Source organism: Mauremys reevesii, linkage group 5, assembly GCF_016161935.1.
Source record: "Mauremys reevesii isolate NIE-2019 linkage group 5, ASM1616193v1, whole genome shotgun sequence".
NCBI classification, from domain to species: domain Eukaryota; kingdom Metazoa; phylum Chordata; order Testudines; family Geoemydidae; genus Mauremys; species Mauremys reevesii.
The window spans coordinates 51264288-51286079 of record NC_052627.1 but is presented as its reverse complement, the minus strand read 5'-3'; the positions used below and the strand labels follow the sequence as shown (position 1 = coordinate 51286079).

General features: G+C 41.0%; 1 protein-coding gene across 1 annotated transcript in view; it reads left to right on the top strand.

Annotated features, from left to right (window-relative positions):
• The window catches only part of LOC120405846 (mitochondria localized glutamic acid rich protein), a 45320-nt gene extending 25556 nt beyond the window's left edge, over nucleotides 1–19764 (top strand). The window contains exons 5-7 of the mRNA XM_039539697.1: nucleotides 10556–10714; nucleotides 11488–11536; nucleotides 18434–19764. Of these exons, the coding sequence (XP_039395631.1) occupies nucleotides 10556–10714; nucleotides 11488–11534 (206 nt within the window). The 3' untranslated portion in view covers nucleotides 11535–11536; nucleotides 18434–19764. The remainder of the gene's footprint in view (nucleotides 1–10555; nucleotides 10715–11487; nucleotides 11537–18433) is intronic.
• The last annotated feature ends 2028 nt before the right edge of the window (nucleotides 19765–21792 follow it).

The window sequence follows — 21792 nt, the reverse complement described above, 5'->3', positions numbered from 1 at the left end:
TGCTGTTGTTGAATAGTTGCCACAAGGCTTAAAACAGTGTCTTAAATTAGCAGCATGGATACCTTTAAATTACAACATAGCTGTTGAAAACACCCACTTACAGAATTGTCGCCCTCACCAATTTTCTACTCTTCTGCTTAATGTATAAAGCTTCATTAAACAGCACAGTTGACCTTGAGCACTCCTATTCTTTGTGGTCTCTCAGGGCTTGTCTAAATGTGGACACTCAGGGAAGTTATTAATTAACTAAACCAAGTCTCTAACAGTTCCCAAATCCACCCACTTCCAACAACATCCATTGAGAATTTGTTCCACATGCTTGCCGTGGCCTTCGCTGTATCCATCCCCCTTCCCTGTTACTTAAGAGACAATTCTATAACTCACTGTTTCGCAGTAGGTAAAAGTCCCTTGCTGTCCTCACTGCTTCCTTTTTTTAACCCTGTACAATAAAGTTTTCATTCTTGGATAGAAATTCCAGCCTGTTTCTGATGTCAAAAAACTTTCAAGAATATTACAATTCAATAAATACTTCAGAGGGACAAGTTTAAAAAATGAAGGGAAGAGTGGGAAAAATCATTTCCTGAGAGAGAGGATTTTTCACAATCCTGTTCTTGTGTGACCTTCAGCAAGTCAGTTCACCTCTCTGCCTCAGGTTCCCATGGTAAAACGGGGCTAGTATCTAATCTCTTAAGAAAGGTGAGGCTTAATTCACTGCTGTTTGTAAAACAGTTTGAGATCCTTGAGGAAAGGTGCTAGGTAAGTGTTATTAAAAGACTGACACAGGTTACTCAGGAATGAAATCTTTGCCAGTTTAAAATAAGTCTGGAACCTGAAGCATGGCTGTAAGGATGTTGTTGGTATATGAGAGCTGACAATAATTTCCATATCTCATTGTACTAATAAATTGAGTAAATCTATTTCCAAACTGCTAGCCCTCGAAACTCAACCTTGACTCTAAAAGTTAGTCTGGGTTCTTTCTTTCTCACATGACATCACTAGTAATAAAGGTTCTGCAGGTCAAATTAGGCCCTCAGTTACACCTCTACCTGCCATTCTGTTGAGATCATGGCCTGAGTCCCATTACTTTCAATAGGACTGCAGTCGTGGCTGATTGAAACATATTAATTCTATTGGTGCCACATAAGAGTAGAGAAGCCTGTTCAGACACAGTTTTAACTGTGCTGGTGCTCAGTGCTTCTAGGAGTAAAAATGTCTTTAAATTCAGCAGATGTGATTCTTAATATATCCAGGGAGCAGATATTCAATTGAGTAAGAAGGGGCATTTTTATAAACCCACCTCTCAGGGGGGAAGCAGGCTTTACATTCATACCATGTTCAGTCCATTGGAAATAAGCTATTGGGAGAATGGCAATTCCCTTCTCCTGAGCATTCAGTCATAATCTGCCATTTCCTTTTGTTCTCATAAGCAATTTCTTCTCCTCCACATAACTATGTACAGAATTTTGTTTTTATAACAGAAATAGTTTGATATCCTTTGCTTTGACAGCAGTCCCAGGGCACTGATGGCACTTGCTCAGTCACGTTTTGTGTTTGCAGTCATAGGTTTATAAAATTAGCTTGGAAGGACATATTTCTTCCCAAAATAGTTGTCGTCTTATACCAAGAACAGAACAGAAATTAGTCAGCATGGACCAGGGGTGGCTCCTGGCACCACGTGCGTGTCTGGGGCAGCAAGCTGTGGGGTGCGCTTTGCCGGTCCCGGCGAGGGCGGCAGTCAGGCTGTCTTTGGCAGCATGCCTGTGGGAGGTCCACCGGTCCCACGAATTCGGCGGCAATTCGGTGGCGGGTACGCCAAAGGCGTGGGACCGGGGACCTCCTGCAGGCACACCACCAAAGGCAGCCTGACCGCCGTGCTTGGGGCGGCAAAATACATAGAGCCGCCCTTGGCACGGACAATACTACAACAAAAAAATTGTGTCTCTCTTAGTCAACAGTGCCTATAATTGCCTTTAAAAGGTGTAGAAAATATCTTCATTAGATGTCAGCAGTGTGATATGTAAGCAACTAGCGTAGTTTAGGAGTTTAGTTAAATTGTGAAATACTGTAGAGGAACAAAGTACATATCCCTTAAAAAAGTTTGAGCACTCTAATGGCCCTCACTATCTTGTGTGTTTTAAAAGCCACTGGAACCCTGCCAGACTGAGCAGCCGTGTGTAGAAGTAGGTAGGCCTTGTTTGTCGTTAGTAAACAGATACTTGGACCCCACTGAGTCCTGTGGTGCCTTCAGATTACATTCTGTTCTTTGAAGCACACCAGTCAATTGGGGACGAGGACAGGCCCCTAGTCCAGGAATACAGTGAAACAAAGTGTGACTACAGGGGCCTAGTAAGTAATGAAACTGAGAAGGAAACTGCAGCTGCTGGGACAGTGAGTTAATTGCTCACTCTGAGAAAAATTGAAATATCTGGCTGTTTGGGGGAAACAGACTTCTTTGATAGCTCAGTGGAGGACTGGCCCAATATACTGATAGCTGATGAAATACCTGATGGGAAAACAGGTGGCAATTCTATGGAGTGTAATGGAGGGCTAAAATTTTACAATCTGCCATGTAAGCTAACAGGTCCTGTTAAATTCAAGGACAAAACATTTGCTGAGATTGTGGAAACTCCATCAAATCACCCCACCCCAAAGCCACTGGTGATTGCAGAGTGTTTCTGCTTTTATAAACTGATTCAAGAAGAAAATGAAACAATTTCTGAATGTGAGGCTGGATTAAGGAAACTAACAAAGCACTGTCAGTTTGGGAAGATTGTAAATAATGATTTAAGGGAGCTGTTAGTACTGTATGTGATGTTCAGAATGAAGAAATCCAAAAACACTAGTTGACCAAGGCTAATTTGACTCTAAAACATGCTAGAAATTGCTGAAGACAGCTCTCAAAGATGTCATGGAGCTGTAACAGCATCACATGATATGGGCAACAAATAAACAAAGGGTCACACAGAAAGCACAACACAGAAAATGCTCAAAGCCTGTGTTCTTTCACGGTGGGAAACAGTCTCACAATGCAAATGACTGTTAGTTTAAGGGAACAATCTGTAGAAACTGGAAGAAATTGGGGTGCAGGCAAAAAATGTGCAGGCTGGGGGAAAAGCATAATCACCCCACAAGGGCAATATCAGAGGATTTCAAAGTCATCAGCTGGCAGATGACAATATAGAGCAGGCGTTCTCAAACTGGGGGTTGGGACCTCTCAGGGGGGTCACAAGGTTATTACATGAGGGGTCGCAAGCTGTTGGCCTCCACCCCAAACCAGGCTTTGCCTCCAGCATTTATAATGGTGTTAAGTATATAAAAAAGTGTTTTTAATTTATAAGGGGGGGGTGTGCACTCAGAGGCTTGCTGTGTGAAAGGGGTCACCAGTACAAAAGTTAGAGAACCACTGATATAGAGTCCACAGAGAATGTTACAGCATCTCTACAACTGTTAAGACCAGGCCTGCACAACATGCGGCGCGCGGAGCCTCACTGTGCGGCCCACAGGGGGATTCTAAATCCCCCGCACACGGCGCTCTGAGGGCAGCCCAGAGCCCTTTAAATCCCAGCCACGGCCTGGATTCAAAGGGCTCTAGGCTGTCGGCAGCGGCGGGGAGCCCAGAGCCCTTTAAATCCCAGCTGCGGCCAGGAATCAAAGGGTTCTGGGCTGCCCGCAGCGGCAGGGAGCCCAGAGCCCTTTAAATCCCAGCCACGGCCAGGAATCAAAGGGCTCTGCGCTGCCCGCAGCGGCGGGGAGCCCAGAGCCCTTTAAATCTCAGCCACGGCCGGGAGTCAAAGGCTCTGGGCCCTTTGAATACCGGCCCCAGCCACCGGAACCCTGGGCCCTTTAATTTGCCCCTGAGGGCTCCCAGCCACCTCTTCAGCTGGGAGCCCCTGGTTGATTTAAAATCAAGCATCACCTCCCCACCCCCAACCTTCCTTTTTGGCCCACAGCTGTGTTGGTGGGGCAGCGCTGGGGAAGGAGGGTTTGTTTCTGCAGGGCTGGGCGGTGCTGGAGCGGGGTGTTTTCACGGGGCCGGGAGGTACTGTGGGGGCGGTGTTTCTGCGGGGCTGGTGGGTTTCAGCCCTCAGCTGTTTTCTTTGGAGTAATGTGGCCCTTGCTGCTTTACGAGTTGTGCAGGCCTGGATAAGACAAATGAAGTGTCATTTGGATTTCATTACAAGTGGAACGAATAAGCTCCATTTAAAACCTTAACATAGGGTCTGCAGTTCCTGTAGGATTATCACAGGCTACAGAGAGGTAAAGTTGTGGAAAATCTCACTGCTACTAAAAACATATACAGGGGAAATCCTTGCTTCCCTGTGTGTTATTACAGTAAAAGTAACCTTTTACTATAAAAGTATGTGCTAAACCTTTATGTTGTGAAGTGAAGGGCTGCTGTATTAGGGACAGTCATGATATTTGGGGTTTTGTCTTATATAGGCCCCTATTACCTCCCACCCTGTCTGGATTTTTCACACTTGCTGTCTGGTCACCCTATGTATTATTGATGGAGAATGGCTGAGAGAGATTCAGCTGGTCTAGAAACACCTGAATTGTCTGCAGGCTTAACAAAACCAAACCTAACTTTATAAACTCCAGCCCAAAACAAAAATTAGGTGAACTTTTGGACAAGGCAGCTGATGTCTTTCAGGGCGGTATCAGAACCTTAAAACAGATGAAAGCAAAACTTTGTTTCATATTGAAGAAGGAGGAATTCCTAAATCTCACCAAGCTTGTCCAGTATTTTTTGCAATGTAGCCGAAAGTAGAGACGGAGCATCAGCATTTACATGACTCTGGAACTATTTCCAAGGTTAACTGGAGAGAATAGAACATCACTATAGTACCAGTAATGAAAAAGAATGTGGCTGTCCCTACTGGTAGTGATTTCAAGGTTACCACTAACCCAGAGTTGCATGAGGATCAATATCCTTTATCGCAAATAGAAGCTATATTTGCCTCATTAGCTGGTGGAAAGCATTTCTCCAAGATCAACCTAGCCCAACTCTATCTACAAATGGAGACTGAACACAGTGGTAAGTACAACCTTGTGATTAACACATGAAAGGGCTTATTTCAATATAACAGGTTAGCGTGTGGCTTGCATCCAAACCTACTATTTGGCAGTGGCCCAGGGACCAGGTACTACAGCGTATTCCTGGCACTCGGTGTTAATTTGGATGATATATTGGTCACAGAAGCTAGTGATGAACACCTTGAGAATCTCCACTTGCAAGGCTGTGTGTGGCCTTAAAGCAAACAAGGAAAAATGTGAATTTTTCAAAGATTGTTACATATTGTGGCTGTACCATTGACAAAGATGGTTTGCATGAATTGCAAAATGAAGCAAAAAGCACTCATCTGGGCACTACAACTACAAAAACATGTCATGATTAGATTACGTTCCTTCCTGTGAATGAGTACCTGTTACTACAGGCTCTTGCCTACCACAGTAACAGCATTACATTCTGTGAATGAACTGTTACATAATGGACAGAAATGTCATTGGTCTACGCTGAACCAAGGCTTTTGATGAAACCAATAAGCTACTAGCATCTGACAGGGTTTTACATACCACAACGCATCTTTGCATAAAACATTAGCTTGTTACATTTCCCAACATGGAATAAGAGCAATAGTTTCATGTGATGGAAGGTTGTACAGAAGGGCCTATTGTCTTTGCTTCTAGATCTCTAACCTCTGTCAAATGTAACTGTACTGAACTTGACAGAGAAGTCTGGGGAGTTAAAAAAAACTTTCCCAATATCTGTATGGGAAACATTTTACTCTGGGTACAGACAGAGCATAATTGCTGCTTTAAATTTTTAACCCAAAGAAAGGAGTACTGGCAATGGCTGCAGCAGAGTTACAGACCTATGCGATACATTGGGCACTCATTGTTACAATACTGAATTCAAAGAACCAATGCAGATTGCTTGTCACAGCTACCATTGGCAATAGCAGATAAGGATACTGAAGTGGAACCAGAGACAGTAGATATGACTTCTATGGAACAAACTGAGCCCTGGACAGTGACAAAGGCCGTGGTGCAACACGAAACAAAAAATGATCCACTGCTCGCTGAAATATATGACATTATAATGAATGAATGGACTTATGCCTACAACCAACTCTTCCCAGCTTTCTTTTCTTAAAAAGAACAGTAAAGTATATATCACGGTTCCTTAAGTTGTGGCACCAGCCTGGTTACTTCTATGACTCTCAGGTCATATGTATTCCAAGAGTTACATGAAAGCCATTTGGGAATGTTAAAATGAAAGTGCTGGGCAGGAGTTTTGTGTGGTGGCCAGGGACTGATACACAAATAGAGGAAATGACGAAAACACCAATGAGATCGTCAGTATGTGCCTAAACATGTGCCTTTGCACCTGTGATAAATGGAGGGAGGGGGAGAAAAGCTCCCTTTTATGGACACCCAGCCAACCCGTTAGCTATAAAATCCCTCTTATGAGCTGTTCTCTACTTGCTTTACCTGTAAAGGGTTAAAAAGCCCACAGGTAAAGGGAAGTGAGTGGGCACCTGACCAAAAGAGCCAATGGGAGGGCTAGAACTTTTTAAAAATTGGAAAAACTTCCCTTTGTTCTGCTGTTGTTCTCCGGAGAAAGGGAACAGAGCAGAGCAAAGGCTGGAACTATGTTCTAAGAAGCGTTTTGTCAGGTATGGAAACCATCAGATCATACCTAAAACCTTCTCATAAACTAGAAAATGTCTAGAAAGATGCAATTAGGTTTATTTCTGTTTATTTCTTATTGGCTTGTGGACTCCTCTGTGCTAACCCCAAATGCTTTTGTTTTGCTTGTAACCTTTAAGCTGGACCTCAAGAAAGTTATTCTTGATGTTAAGTTTTGTAAGTGGGTTTTTTAATCTAGCAAAGCCTAAATTCCAGATGTATTTTCTTTCTTTTTGTTTTTAATAAAATTTACCTTTTTTAAGAACAGGATTGGATTTTTGGTGTCCTAAGAGGTTTGTGCATATGTTGTTTAATTAGCTGGGGGCAATGGCTAATTTCCTTTTTTTTCTTTCTCAGCTCTTCCCCGGAGCGGGGGTGAAGGGGCTTGAGGGTACCCCACAGGAAGGAATTCCCAAGTGCGCCTTTCTGGGTTCCAAGGGGTTTTGCATTTGGGTGGTGGCAGTATCTCCCCATCCAAGGTCAGAGAGAAGCTGTAACCTTGGGAGTTTAATACAAGCCTGGAGTGGCCAATATTAATTTTTAAAAAAAGAACAGGAGTACTTGTGGCACCTTAGAGACTAACAAATTTATTTGGGCATAAGCTTTCGTGGGCTACAGCTCACTTCATCAGATGCATGTAGTGGAAAATACAGTAGGAAGATATATATATATATACACAGAGAACATGAAACAATGGGTGTTACCATACACACTATAAGGAGAGTGATCAGTTAAGGTGAGCTATTATCAGCAGGAGAGAAAAAGAACTGTTTGTAGTGGTAATGAAAATGGCCCATTTCCAGCAATTGACAAGGAGATGTAAGGAACTGGGGGGAAGGGGTGAGGGAGGGAATAAGCATGGGGGAAATAGTTTTACTTTGTGTAATGGCCCATCCACTCCCAGTTTTTATTCAAGCCTAATTTGATGGTGGCCATTACACAAAGTAAAACTATTTTCCCCATGCTTATTTTTCCCCCTCCTACAGTTCCTTACATCTCTTTGTCAATTGCCTGAAACGGGCCATTTTCATTACCACTACAAACAGTTCTTTTTCTCTCCTGCTGATAATAGCTCACATTAAGTGATCACTCTCCTTATAGTGTGTATGGTAACATCCATTGTTTCATGTTCTCTGTGTATATATATAATCTTCCTACTGTATTTTCCACTACATACATCTGATGAAGTGGGCTGTAGCCCACGAAAGTTTATGCTCAAATAAATGTGTTAGTCTCTAAGGTGCCACAAGTACTCCTGTTCTTTTTGCAGATACAGACTAACACGGCTGCTAGTCTGAAACCTATTAATTTTTAGAATCCTTGCGGGCCTCCACCTTCTGCACTCGAACTGCCAGAGTGGGGCATCAGCCTTGACAGCACCCTATGCAGTGGCAATGAATCCACATAGCCAAGGCTAGCCAGTTTTTGGAACATCTATGATTGCAATAGATGCCCATTCTAAATGATTTGAAGTAATTCAAAGTCATTCAAAATGATCTGGACAAACTGGAGAAATGGTCTGAAGTAAATAGGATGAAATTCAATAAGTTTCATCTGGGAGAAAAAGTCTTAGTAAGAGACTAGGGAGATAAGTCATGGAATTCTGGAGTGGTTACATGTATTTTGTCATTCTGGGGATGAGCCCATAGGGATGGAGACAGAGGGGAAAAGACACAAGGCTCTTGAGCTTTAAACATACTTTACCTTTCAGCAATCTGGCATTCCCATTTTCCATAATGAACCTTTTCATTTAAGGTGTCAATGTGACGGGTGGGATCACAGAAACCCCCTTGGGACTGCCAACTGATGTGTTGAGACTACCTCTAAGTCCGTTTTCTCTGGCAGCTTGGGACTTCAGAACCCTACCTAGTTTGAGCCAGACACGCTTGTCTGCTGCAAACCCAGACCCAGGTCTGAACCACGTCCCCCAACGGCTGCAGGCTTAACTGAAAACAGCTTAAGAAGTGTTCCTGTCTCTAACACTCAGATGCCCAGCTCCCAATGGGGTCTAAACCCCAAATAAACCTGTTTTACCCTGTATAAAGCTTATACAGGATAAACTCATAAATTGTTCACCCTCTATAACACTGATAGAGAGGTATGTACAGCTGTTCCCCCCCCCAAGTATTAAATCTATACTCTGGGTTAATTAATAAGTAAAAAGTGATTTTATTAAATACAAAAAGTAGGATTTAAGTGGTTCCAAGTAATAACAAACAGAACAAAGTTAATTACCATACAAAACAAAATAAAACATGCAAGTCTATGCCTAATACAGTAAGAAAGTGATTACAGATGAAATCTCACCCTCAGAGATGTTCCAATAAGTTTATTTTACAGACTAGCCTCCTTCTAGTCTGGGTCCAGCAATCACTCATGCCCCCATGGTTACTGTCCTTTGTTCCAGTTTCTTTCAGGTATCCTTTGTGGGTGGAGAGGCTAGCTCTTGAGCCAGCTGAAGACCAAATGGAGGGGTCTCCCAGGGATTTAAATAGACTTTCTCTTGTGGGTGGACACCCCTCCCTTCCCCCGGTGTAGAATCCAGCTACAAAATGGAGTTTTGGAGTCACACGGGCAAGTCACATGTCCATGCATGACTCAGAACTTACAGATAGCAGCCATTGTTCACATGCTACCTTGAACGTCCTCAGGTAGACTTCTTATGTGGATTGGAGTCTTCCAAGATCCATTGTCTGTTAAGTGTTTCTTGATTGGGCACTTAATGAAGCCCCATTTGAAAATTCCTTTCTAAAGAAGCTGACCAAATGCCTTACTAAGGCTACTTAAAATCAAACAAGTACACAGCCAATATGCATAACTTCGAGTACAAAAATGATACACGCATACAAATAGGATGAATATATTCAGTAGATCATAACCTTTGCAGAGATACATTACATGGCCTATCTAGTAGCAAACATATTCCAGTTATATTTACTTTCATAAGCATATTTCCATAAAGCATTATGGGGTGCAGTGTCAGAGTCAATACAGTGAATTAAGGTGTTTCAAGTTAGCTTATACTGCTGAGTTTAATGGTGGGTCTTTTGCCCTTAGAGCTTATTTTGTTAAATGTCTTGGCCTTGGTGTTTAATTAAGTTCCGTAGTACACACTGATGTACTGCTGTTTCAAACAGTAGGTCAAAGCGCACGACAGAACTTTCAGTGCATGGCATCAGGGTCCACATGGCGATTTAGTGCTTGACAGGCTGGCATGCTGTACGTTTACACCCTGGCTTGCCTTGTAGTAAGTCTCCATGTGGAGAAGCCCGAAAGAGGCAAAGGATACAGCCCATCAAGTAAGGTTAAATAGCACTCACGCTATGGCAGATCTCAAACCAATCACCCAAGCATGCTGTTAAAAGGGCTAGTTTTACATAAAGAACTGCTCATCAGTATCTTCATTTTTCCATAAATACATCGTATATAATCCCCAAACAATAGATTATCCTATCCCACCCAGTTTGAACTGAACCTTCTACACCCAAATTAAGTACCAGCATGGTGCAATGTGGGTTAGAAAAATTTTAAAATAAAATATAAAAATGACCAGCCAGGAGACACTTTCTCAAAAGTACACACCCCAGGCTAGAAAAATATTATAAATAGCAAAATAGTTAATGTTTATAATTCTCTGCCGTAAGGGTAGGAGGATTCAACAAAAAACAGTGGATAGTATCTTAAATTCCAGTCATGCAAACGCTAATGCACATGCTTAAACTTTAAGCACTTTAATAGTCTTATTTACTTCAACAGCTCATGCTTAAAATTAGAACCATGCTTATTGAATTAGGGCTCATATGGGGTTTCATTTATACTGGCAAATGGAGAAAAAAGAAAATACAATTATCTCTCTAATTCCCAGAAGTTGTGGGTGAAGACTTGGATGTTGCAGCAGCTTCTGCTCATGAGGACAACGTAGACAGTATTCAAGAAGGAACAGCCTCAGCAGCTCAAGAGATGCCTGACACATCCTCAAGGAACCAGGAGGCTGTAGAGGATGAGTCTAGGCAGGATTCAGAAGGTGCAGAGTACTGTCTAATCTAAAATGTTTTATTTCTAAAATAAAGTCATGGCTGTTTGCTCTGGGTTAGCTGCACTATTGTATAGAAAAATTAAGTGGAGTCATATGTGTGCTAACGAATATACCATACATTTTAAAATGTCTTTTGTAGGTTAATAATTTAATTTTTAAATCATCACCACACATTGAAAATAGCGTTTATTAAGCTTTGACTAATGTTAAACCCACAGGGCTTTTTGCGGGGACCATACTGCAATTGTCTCATGATAGGTAGCAAAATTATTTGATGGAAAAGTTACTGCCTAAAGAAAACTTCCACTTTTGTCACATGCCGTAATAAAGAATTTTTAGCCTAACTGAATTTGAAAGGAGGAATCTTCTGACAGGAAGCTGATGAAAAGACCAATATTCTAAAGGTGGTATTTTATTATTGTTTATAAGCAATGTAATGTTTAATACAGTTAGGGTACTTTTATTTTCTCATTTATCTTAAGTGGTAATATGATACAACTAAACTAGAAGGAATGGGTCATGGTTGAGCAGTCTAGAGGATTTAAACACATCCATTAAAATTAAACACATCCATTAAAATTAGAAACAAAATAAAGTTAATGACCAATATGTGTCCAAATCCCCTAGATGTCTTTGAAAATTTCAACCCATGAACCCAAAGTACTAGTCTTATTTCTAAAATAGGGTTTGCTTTATTCTGTAGCTACACTGTTAAGCCACTGAACAGAAATATTTCCAGTTGTTTGTATTTTGTCTTCCAGCTTCTTCGGCAACAACGGGATCTCAAGAAATTCCTAAGGATTCTTAAAGGTATATGGAACATTCAAGCATGCCATTTTCATTTTAACCGCCAACTTCCAAGCTTTCTCAGCTAATTACAATCAGTCCATGTTGAAACTTTGCACATAGATTGTGACTGTGAATTCACATTCCAGCCCCCATAAAAGAAAATGGTAAAAAATAACTTAGTTGAAGTGTCTTGAATAGCTCAAGAATCACAGTGGTTCTATTGACATCTTATTGGAGCTAGAGGAAGCATAGCTTTATTACACTATCAATAGTCTCAATTTTTTTTTCTATTTATTTAGCAAGTTTTAACAGGTTTCCAAATCATTGCTCTATATATATCTGTCAGTGACAAAACGATATTCATTACAACAGTGAGTTTTTGTGTAGAGGAACACTATGCAGTAATTTAATACATGAAATCTCTATTTAACATGGTGCTGCCCTGCTACTGAATATGCATCTTTACAGTCCCCAGGAGATATTGCTTCTAGTGATTTTTATTAAAATGAGTGAAACTTCTGATTACACATTTATCTGATTCAGCTCCCACTGACTTTCATGGGAGTTGAATCAAGCACGTAGGAGCTGGTGGAATCCTAATTTCGTTCAAGATAATGAGTTCAGATGTTGATTTAAATGGGAACAGATATTGGACCCCTGGATTATTACCTAATCAAGCTGAGCTCCTCTCCTGTTATCCTGTGTAAACACAATCAGGCCCAATATGTTCCTTTTAAGTACAGTCATTGACCAAGATCAGGCTTTCAATTTTTAGGACTCTTCAACTTGCCTTTAATACAACTGCTGAGTTTGTCTGATATCTTTCTCAGACCCAATTCAGCAAGGTTACTGAAGCACATACCTAACTTTAATAATGGGAGTAGTTCTATTGGAGGCATGGAACTACTCGTGTAGTTTGGAGAGACAAGGTGGGTGAGGTAATATCTTTAATTGGACCAACTTCTGTTGGTGAGAGGGACAAGCTTTCAACATGTGCCTAAGTTTAAACCATATGTTGTATGCTCTGCTCTTCTTCACTGCATACAACATGTGGTTTAAACTTAGGCATGTGCTTACGTATCTTGCTGAATTGGCTTTCCAGATGAAAGTGTTACCATTCCATGTGATTTTATATAGTCCTAAAGGAGTGAGTAAGATAGTGAAATGAATCTTCAGAAAAAATTGTCCATTGCAAGATTTTTTCCATAAGGTTTAAACAAAAATGTAAATAATTATAAACAGAAAAACTCCCCAGCTTAGGATTCAACCCTTCCCAAAGCCATTTTCTGTCTCCCTACTAGTTTCTCAAGCAACCTTCTTGTAGCACTTCCCTAGAGCACCTGTGAAAGAAGAGGGGGAGGTTGAACAGAAATGAACTAATTGTTCACCAGGGATCTGTCAGAGAGACAGAGAGACAGAGAGAGAGAGAGAGAGTGTGTGTGTGTACAAAATAGTAAATAGATTCCTCTCCTCTATCTGGTTGCTAATTTGCTCAGTCCATTACATGGTACTATGTAATATCACTCAAGACCTGTCACCATCTTGTGATTAAAAAGGCAAATATTATTTTGTATTGTACTAATAGAGAGGCCATATGTTCTGGTTTTTCATCTGATATGTCCCAAAAACTTCTTTTGGATCATCTGAAATGTCCTGTCTTGTTCCTTTCATCGATCCAAACATTTTTTAATAACTATACGATGTTTGTTCAAGATATATTACTGTTCCAAACAGAATTTGCTCTGTACTTACCAGGAATAAAATGGTGCAGTGGAACAGGTATTTTGCAATCCTAACTACTTGTTCTCATAAAAGTGTCCCAGGTTTTGATTTTGGAAACAGTCACCTTAATGAATGTAGAGGTAGTAACAGTATTATTTCATTAGTTAAGGAATAATAAACTCACAGCTGTAAATGATCCATTTTTGAACTAACTGAAAATTTAAAGAAAAAAATATTCTGGGCAGTAAGGGAGAGTCTGTGCATGTGGTTGTTACCAACTAGAATATGGCCGCAAATATTACTGGTTAAAATGTGCTTCTACTACAAAAAGCAACGTTTACAAAATAGCATCATGGGGTTCCAAATGACTCCATATATAATCCTGTTTAGTTTACAAATAAAAGGATGTATTTTTCTAACTGCCAGTGCTGCAAACACAGCAAGAAATGTGAAAGGCAAGCTGGGTTTTTCTGCCTTACGCATCACTAGCAATAAAGATTCTCCACTCGGGACATAGTTAACAAGATGGTAAGCTTTTTATTATATGTCAGATTGTAAGATCTTTGGGGCAGGGACCATACTTTTACCAGTGTGTGTAAAATTCCTAGCATACGTTGGGGTGTTCAAAGTAATACATCATAAGGACAGCAATTCTGTTAATGATGTGACATCCAGAATAGAGTTGCTCTCTCCCACAGATGTACCTGTTCTCCAGTGCAGGAATAAAAGTAGCAAAAGCTTATTTTAATTGATGAAGTCATTAGCTATGACTCTGAATAGACATTGAAAGATTCAATTTTTAGTCGTCACTTTTCAAAGTAGAGCCATGCTTCAATATATGTCTGGTGGTTGAGAGTTTGGCCCCTAAGGTGAAATCACTCAGGTGTGGAGGAGGGCTATATATGAGGCCTGTTTTTTAAACAAAATTTGGGGTTTGGTATACAGAGACCGCAGCCTGCCCGGCGCCTTGGCAAACACATTACTACAAAGCTTTTAAACCCTTTATTAAAGATTCTGGGGAGGGGGAAAGAAAAACACTTCAAGCCTTTGAAATGTAAAGTATTAAGTAAGGCTTTAATTTTAACAACAACATCCCCTGTTCCTTTTCCACTTAGCTGGAGAGAGTCTTTAGAAGGAAAAATCCCCTGTGTTCGACCGTCTTAGATGGTAATAACTATCTTTTTGGGGAAAAGAGAAGAAGCACTTGAGATGGGCTGGCATTGCTGTTGTTAAAGTCCGATCCTGTTTCCTAGAAGACAAAACAAGACAAACACACTTAAAAGGGGGAGGGCAAAGAACTGCAAAGATAGACAGTGTGACTTCTGTCTCTGACATTGACTCTCACTTGCAACCTCACTGCTGGAGAAACACAGGCACAGCACACGGGTCTTCACAGTCTGCCTGGGTCTTAACTATCTTTAGTAATTTTGTATCATCTGCACATTTTGCAACTTCACTGTTTACCCCTTTTTCAAGATCATTTATGAATATGTTGACTAGGATTGGTCCCAGAACAGACCCCTGGGGGACACCACTATTTTACCTCTCTCCATTCTGAGAACAGACCATTTATACCTACCCTTTGTTTCCTATCTTTTAACCAGTTACCAATCCCTGAGAGCACCTTCCCTCTTATCCCGTGGCAGTTCACTTTGCATAAGAGCCTTTGGTGAGGGACCTTGTCAAAGGCTTTCTGAAAATCTAAGTACACTATATCCACTGGATCCCCTTGGTCCACATGCTTGTTGACACCCTCAAAGAATTCTAGTAGATTGGTGAGGCATGATTTCCCTTTACTAAAGCCATGTTGACTCTTCCTCAACAAATTATGTTCATCTGTGTGTCTGACAATATTGTTCTTTATTATAGTTTCAATCAGTTTGCCCGGTACTGAAGTCAGACTTACAGATCTGTAATTGCCAGGATCACCTCTGGAGCCCTTTTTAAAAATTAGCATCACATTAGCTATCTTCCAGTCATCTGGTACAGAAGCTGATTTAAATGATAGGTTACAGACTACAGTTAGTAGTTCTGTAATTTCACATTTGAGTTCCTTCAGAACTCTTGGGTGAATACCATTTGGTCCTGATAACTTACTGCTATTTAATTTATACCTTACTGCTATTTAATTTATCAGTTTGTTCCAAAACCTCCTCTAATGATACCTCAGTCTGGGACAGTTCCTCAGATCTGTCACCTAAACAGAATGGCTCAGGTTTGGGAATCTCCCTCACATCCTCAGCTGTGAAGACCGATGCAAAGAATTCATTTAGTTTCTCCACAATGGCCTTATTGTCCTTGAGTGCTCCTTTAGTACCTCAATCATCCAATGGCCCCATTGGTTGTTCAGCAGGCTTCCTGCTTCTGATGTACTTAAAATTTGCTATTACTTTGAGTCTTTGGCTAACTGATCCTCAAATTCAAATAGTTTCCACGCAGCTTGCACTTTTGGCACTGTACCCTTTAATTTCTGTTTAACTAACCTGCTCATTTGTGTAGCTCCCCCTTCTGAAATTAAATGCTACAGTGTTGGGCCACTGTGGTGTTTTTCCTGCCACAGGATATTAAATTTAATTATATTATGGTCACTATTACCAAGTGGTTCAGCTATAGTCACCTCTTGGACCAGATCCTGTGCTCCACTTAGGATTAAATCAAGAATTGTCTCTCCTCTGGTGGGTTCCAGGACCAGCTACTCTGAGAAGCAGCCATTTAAGCTGTCAAGAAACTTTCTCTGCATCCCATCTGAGGTGACATGTACCCAGTCAATATGCGGATAACTGAAATCCCCCATTATTATTATGAGTTTTTTATTTTAATAGCCTCTCTAATCTTCAACCATTTCACAGTCATTTGACTCCATGCTTTCTTTCACATATAATGCCACTCTCCCACCAGCATGACCTGTTCTGTCCTTCCGATATATTTTGTACCCTGGGATCACTGTATCTTATTGATTATTCTTATTCCACCAAGTTTCTGTGATGCCTATTATATCAATATCCTCATTTAATATGAGGCACCCTCATTCACCCATTTTATTATTTAGACTTCTAGCATTGGTATATAAGCACTTTAAAAACTTCTCCTTTTGGCTGTCTGCCATTACATGATGTAACTGAATGGCATTCTCTTTTATTTGACTGTTTCTGATCAGACCCTGCCTGTATTTTATCATTTTCCATCCTCTTGTCCTCATTAGAACATAGAGATTCTTTATTAATAGATCCTCCCCTAAGGGTGTCCAAACCATGTGCTCCTCTGCACCTGTGGGCTTTCCCCTAGCCCTTAGTTTAAAAGCTGCTCTACAACTTTTTAAATGTTAAGTGCCAGCAATCTGGTTCCATTTTGGTTTAGGTGGAGCCCATCCATACACCAAACCGTACACCTATTCTCTGCAAATCTTTAGTGTAGCTATCTTCTGGTTGATATGAGGTCCCAAGATTGCTTTAGTTATTGCTTAGTCAGTTAGCTTGTACAAGCTAACTCATGTCGATAAATGCAAAGTAATGTACACTGAAAAATATAATCCCAACTATACATACACAATTATGGGATCTAAATTAGATGCTACCACTCAAGAAAGAGATCTTGGAGTCATTGTGGATAGTTCTCTAAACACATCCACTCACTGTGCTGCAGCAGTCAGAGAAGCTAACAGAATATTAGGAACCATTAGGAAAGAGATAGATAACAAGACAGCAAATATAATGCCACTATATAAATCCATGGTACACCCACATTTGAATACTGCATGCAGTTCTGGTTGCCCCATCTCAAAAAATATATATTAGAATTGGGAAAAGTACAGATAAGGGCAAAAAAATGATTAGGGATATTTGTAACAGTGCAGGACTCACCCCTACAGCACCTCCTGCTGGTCTCTTCCAGGAATTAGCTCATCCAGCCTCTGGAGCACCTTCTGCAGGCCAGTGTCCCACTGCCACTTGGCCCCCATGTCCCTCCTGGACCCAGTGCCCCATTATCTGGGGTGCTACCCCCTGGCCATACACCCCTCAGTCTCAGGATCTCCCCTCCCTGGGGAACCCCCACCCACTATCCCCACCTTGCCTCAGTGCCTACTTCCAGTCATAATTTAGCCCATGCTCACTGGGGCAGTCTGCAGCCTGTGATGGCCTACTCATCACCAGCAAGGTTGGGTTTGGACTTGCTGCCTTTGCCTACCCCTGGGCTGCCCTCTGCAAGCCCCCAATACCCATTGGCCTTCTGCTAGGCTGCAGCCTGGGGCTTTCCTGGCTGGAGCCTCCCCAGCTGCTCTGCTCTGCTCTGCTCTGCTCTGCTCTGCTCTGCTCTGGCCGCCACCACTGCAGCAGCCCTCCCCCTCAGAAGCTAGAGGGAGTCTGCTGAGCACCTGCCTCCCAGCATCTTATATAGGGCCAGCTGAGGCCTGATTGGGACATGGCCCAGCTGCGGGTGCTTCCCCAATCAGCCTAGTAGCTGCTTCCCCCTGCAACAGCCCTCTCCCAGCGCTGTCTTTAAACCCCTCAGGACAGGACTGGGTGACCACTCTGCTACATTATTGAACAGCTTCCATATGAGGAGAGATTAAAAAGACTGGGACTTTACAGCTTGGAAAAAAGATGACTAAGGGGGCATATAATAGAGGTGTATAAAATCATGACTGGTGTGGAGAAAATGAATAAGGAAGTGCTATTTTCTCCTTCACGTAACACAAGAACCAGGGGTCATCCAATGAATTAACAGGCAGCAGGTTTTAAAACAAACAGAAGGAAGTATTTCTTCACATAACGTATGGAACTTGTAGCCAGGGGATTTGTGAAGGCCAAAACTATAACTGAGTTCAAAAAAGAATTAGACAAGTTCATGGAGGAAAGGTCCATCAATGGCTATTAGCCAAAATGGTCAGGATGCAACTCCATGCTCTAGGTGTCCATAGCCTCTGTCTGCCAGAAGCTGGAAGTGGACGACAGGGTATGGATCACTCAATAATTGCCCTATTCTGTTTGTTCCCTCTGAAGCACCTGGCACAGACCACTGTCAGAAGACAGGATACTGGGCTAGATGGACCACTGGTCTGACCCACTATGGCTGTTTTTATGTTCTTAAGCCAGTTTAATTAAACATACAGTGGTACTTCTAATAGCTGTACAAGAAGTGATGGTGTTCTCTCTCTCTCTAAAACTTCAGTGTATTTTTTTTTCTCTCTCTCCCCAGTGAGCAACAGTGACGCTGTTGAAGAGTTTCACAGAAATATGTATGACAATCAACCAGCTGACTGATGTTCTGAAACCTAATGTTCTTCTTTGGAGATGTAAAACAAATCTTGCAGATTGTTGCACCTAAAACTGCTTGTTAGGGCTAGCATTTGATATTTTGATCAGTGTTCATTCCTTACAACAGAGAACCTAACATGGCATAGTTTGTCAGAGAGAAATAAGCTTTTGCAGTGGGTATGCTCCTTTCTGAATCAGAGACACAGCATACCGTAATATAGGTCAAGGTACCATATAGTACACACTAAATCTATTTACCAAGAAAACAGTAGATTTAATTAAATCCACGGCAGTTTTACATTTAAATCTAGTTGTTTACATTGACTCCTTACCGGTATTCTAAGCTGTGAAAGGTGATTATAACATTACAATATTCCACACTAATCAGAAAAACACTTTATCATCTTATTTATGTTTTATTGAAGTAAAAATATTCATGGACATAATCTCATACAAACTACATATATGTGACTAATATTTTTATAAAAATAAAATAATATCTTGGCCACAAGGCAAGTTTTATATTATAAATAGGAGTATTATTGATATTTGGCATATGGAGCTATAGATAATGAGGCGTTTATGTTCTTGTTGCATAAACATTTCAGATTTTATCCTTTTCCTCACATTTGTACACTGTCTCTATTAAATAGATTGAACACAACTTTCAGCTAAGATATAAAAAACTATAATTCAAGACTGGAAGTGCTTAGAGGCAGACAGCAGCGGGGCTTTTAAAGCTCCTGTTTACAAAATATAATAAAAAACAATCAAACAAAAAAACTCTTGGCAAGGTGTAACAACAGTTACACCATAGAAAAATTACAGAAAAGCTTGAAAAATACACACAAAACTTAATAATATGGCCAAGGATTATTACTGATGATAGTACTAAAGCTAGACCAAAAATAATATATATCATATACAATTTATATGGCAACTATGAATCCTAAAAGTAGTACTAGTATTTCTTCTCTAAAGCTGATGGAGAACTCTGAAAAGAAAATTAATGTAGTGTAGTTTACATGTGGAATTCTTCCCTCCGATTACATACAAATGTATCCTCCCTCCCCGACATCCTACAGCAAGTTATAATGTTGTCAAGATGAATATATGGCCTCAGTCTCTGCACCCTCTATAATGCAGGGGCAGAATGGGGCTTCTGAACTTCAATAATCTATACCCCAAACTTTCACTTTAAAACAATGCTATTCTGATTAGAAACAAATACTATTCTGGGAAGATGTGTTTTGAATAAAAGTCTTAAACTGATATTTCTGTGGCTGTGATCTGTACCCTAACTTACTTCAAATGTTAAACATGCTGCACCTATTTTTAAACATTACATTTACCTAGCCCTCTTATCCTTTTCATCCATTCCCAATGAAAAAAAGACTTTATACTTTTATTTTTCAGCAAGTGCTGACTGTACTTCTCAAAACGTGGGTGTTGGAGAATGCTCAGTTGCTTTCTGAAGCTGCCCTTTCACAAGAGTGAAGTCTGTCAGCCTTCAAGAAGAAAGGTCCTTAGAAGCAGAGCTCAATCCAGGACTTGTTTAGGGTTTCCAGAGGCTTTTAACTGAATTAAAGAATCTAATCACTCCTGTGCAAATTGTACAGCTGCTTCTTGTCATAGCTCTTTTTCTGAAAATATGTCCATAGTGCTTCTGCAACCTACGCTACAAGAAATCCAGTGTTGTACTGTAAACTCTTGCTGAGACTACATGTTAGCACAACATGCAGTACTGCCTACTGGCTCGCTATGGATTTGACGTGTGATGGTATTTTGTAGTATGTACAGTGGTGCTCTATGTAGAATTGCAAACTACTGTACAACATGCAAAGTACTTAAAAGAAGTTTCAGAATGTAAAGATAAAATGTATCTTTGTCTACGATCACACCACCCTTGATAACAATAAGAATAATAATTAGTGCTTATAATCTGAAGGTGGCAAAGTGCTTTACAAAGGATGGTAAATATCCCTATCCTTGTTCTGTAGATGAGGAAAACAGAGGTTGAGGTGGCTGAAGTAACTTGTCAAAGTCACACAACAGCTTAATGGTAGAGCAGGGAGTAGAACACAGGTTTACTGATTCCTGTCCAGGTCCCTGTTGGTTTTGGATCATGTTGCCTCCAGATAAGATCCATACCTATCCTGAGTACGTGGAGGGTGCTCTTTATTGTAGTATTTAGGCAGTTAAGGGTTTCTCTTAGCTTAGCATATAGGTAGTTCTGGTTGCATGAGATTAGTTTTGGTGATAAGTATTCCAGAGCACATTTAGAGAAGAAGGAAGGGCTTTCCCCTCTCCAACAGAAGGCAGTGCTTTCATTAAAATGGTAATACCTGAGTCTGAACAAATCTGAACAGTGCAAAAAAATTCTATTATGTCTGTATAGAGCAAAAGCAGTTCACAAAATCCTGTGATGCTCCCACAGCTGACTTTGGGAGTTTAGGATGACCAGTCTGACAAATTGTTGCCCCCCTCCCTTATAAACATAACTGAGCCATTTTAATGAAAATGCTTCCTCTGTTGTCAGAGAAGTGGGGCCCATACACATGTGCTAGGGGCCTTGGCTAGCTGTCAGCATCTAATATTTTTATCAAGGGACAAGCATCCTTGATAAGACAAGGATCTGATGGCTACTAGGCCCTCACTAAGCATATTGCTGTGAGTATTCTGGTGGATTTATGTCCTGTAACCCCCCCCCACCCCCGCTCTCCAATCTTCTACCTGTTTATAGAATCTAAAGTGGCTAGCATTGTTAATATATTAATACACAAAACTTCACTGGGAAGCAGGGTTGCTATACACAGAAAAGGCAGGAAATTAAAAGATAAGCCACTTAACAGTACACACGCTCTACTCCTCCACCCACAAGCACTCACTTTATCATTACGACAACTGTCGTACACCACAAACCATGCACAGCAGCTGTAACTCTGCACAAGTTTTACATTTCTGCACATGTCCCTACCAGATTATTTTCCCGCAACACAAGTAGTTGTGGATGTGTGATGTAGTGGGTGATTACATTAGGAGAAGGTAGGTTGGTAAAGAATTGTGTGCAGATGGGCAGCTGAAGGGGGTAATGGAAGGCTGGTATCTCTAGGGGGCAGGGTAATGGTTGCTGTCAGGTGGCTTAACTTTCATGACCTTCATCTTGTGGTTTGAATCAGTTGTGCTGTGTACGGAGTAGCTGCCATGGTTATATAAGGATGCGGGAGTGAGTCCAGAGCCCTAAGGTTTTAGAACACAGACATCTGGAAGGCAGAGGGCAGACAGCCTGGCAAGCTGAAG